Source organism: Olea europaea, unplaced genomic scaffold (genome assembly GCF_002742605.1).
Source record: "Olea europaea var. sylvestris unplaced genomic scaffold, O_europaea_v1 scaffold3376, whole genome shotgun sequence".
Taxonomy (NCBI): Eukaryota; Viridiplantae; Streptophyta; class Magnoliopsida; order Lamiales; family Oleaceae; genus Olea; species Olea europaea.
Window position 1 is genome coordinate 273 of NW_019252761.1, and position 1,492 is coordinate 1,764.

General features: G+C 39.7%; 1 protein-coding gene across 1 annotated transcript; it reads left to right on the plus strand.

Annotated features, from left to right (window-relative positions):
* Nucleotides 1-508: 508 nt before the first annotated feature.
* Nucleotides 509-1,388, plus strand: LOC111386017 (protein FAR1-RELATED SEQUENCE 5-like). Its single transcript, XM_023010446.1, has 3 exons — nucleotides 509-606; nucleotides 744-1,092; nucleotides 1,137-1,388. The coding sequence occupies exons 1-3, from the start codon at nucleotides 509-511 to the stop codon at nucleotides 1,386-1,388; spliced, it is 699 nt and encodes a 232-aa protein (XP_022866214.1).
* The last annotated feature ends 104 nt before the right edge of the window (nucleotides 1,389-1,492 follow it).

Consider the following 1,492-nt stretch of genomic DNA (forward strand, 5'->3'; position numbering starts at 1 on the left):
TCATCTTCCTTTAGTTCAGTTTCCAGCTTCTTCCGATGGACCTTCGAGCTTCGTCTTCATTTTTCAGTTGTATTCTATTTGAACTTGAAGCTGGTTGTCTTCCTTCAATCTAACTTCACTCAAGCTTCTGAACGTATCATCCAGCTTCTTTCAGTGCAGCATCAAGCTTCGTCTGACCAACCCAACTTCTTGCTCCAGCTAGTGTAAACCTGTAACCCGACCCATTAAAAGGTGTTAGCACTTTGGTTTAATACATTATTTAAATTTCTGGAATTTGTATAATATGGGAATTTCTGGAATTCGTATGATATGGAATTTCTGGAATTTGTATAATATGGAATATCTGGAATTTGTATCACCCAAAATATGAATGCACCCATTTATGAAACCATATATTTCTCTATTTTTTCGTCAAACTGGGGGGTAGTGATTTGTTTCGGTGTGTAGTTGTGCGATGTTCACATTTTGCTGATCTTGAATGATTTTATATTTCACAACCAAAGAAATCATGGATGACGTGGATAATTATATTTTGGTGGAATCAGAAAACGAGAACATGGAAAACAATATGAACCAACTGGAAGATGAAATGGTAGTAAGCCCAAGGTCGGAATGACGTTCAAGAATGAGAACTTGTTTGATTTCTACAAGGCATATGCCTATGCCGTTGGTTTTCTAGTCAGGAAATAGAATTCCAAAAAGGATGACGATAGAATGTTGAAATATCTGATTTTGACATGTAGTCGGGAAGGCAACAGAAGTGGTACTACAAGTGGCTCTTTGAAACGTCAACCGACAATTCAGATGGGATGTAAAGCTAGAATATCTACATCTTCGGATATTCATGGCTTTTGGAGAATCAACACAGTCTGTCTACAGCACAATCACAAAACAAGTACGACGAAATCGAGGTTGTATCGTTGCAATCGGGAACTGAGTGCGCATGTCAAAAGGAAGCTTGAAGTGAATGATCTAGCTGGCATTCCATTGCACAAATCCTACAACGCGGCAGTGGTGGAAGGAGGTGGTTATGAGAATACGACTTGCATAGGTTGTAACTATATTGAGCAAGTTAGGCAACTACGACTTGGAGTAGGTGACGCCGTAGCAATACAAACTACTTTTCGACAATGCAGTCAAGGTGCTCAGGTTTTTACTTCAGCATGGATTTGGATGACGACTCGCATCTTAGGAATGTATTTTGGGCAGACAATCGATCTAGGCAGGCATTTAAGGAGTTTGGGGACGTTGTTACATTTGATACCATCTACCTGACCAATAAGTATAACATGCCATTTGCCCATTTTGTGGGCGTAAATCATCACGGACAATCAGCACTGCTGGGTTGTGGTTTGGTGTCGAACGAGGATACAGGTACTTTCGTGTGATTTTTCACAGAATGGTGTTCGCGAAATATTTTCTTTCGATTTTAAAACACCGCAAGTGTACGGTTCGTTAACAAGTAATAAAGTGGAATCAATGAGTCCGAATA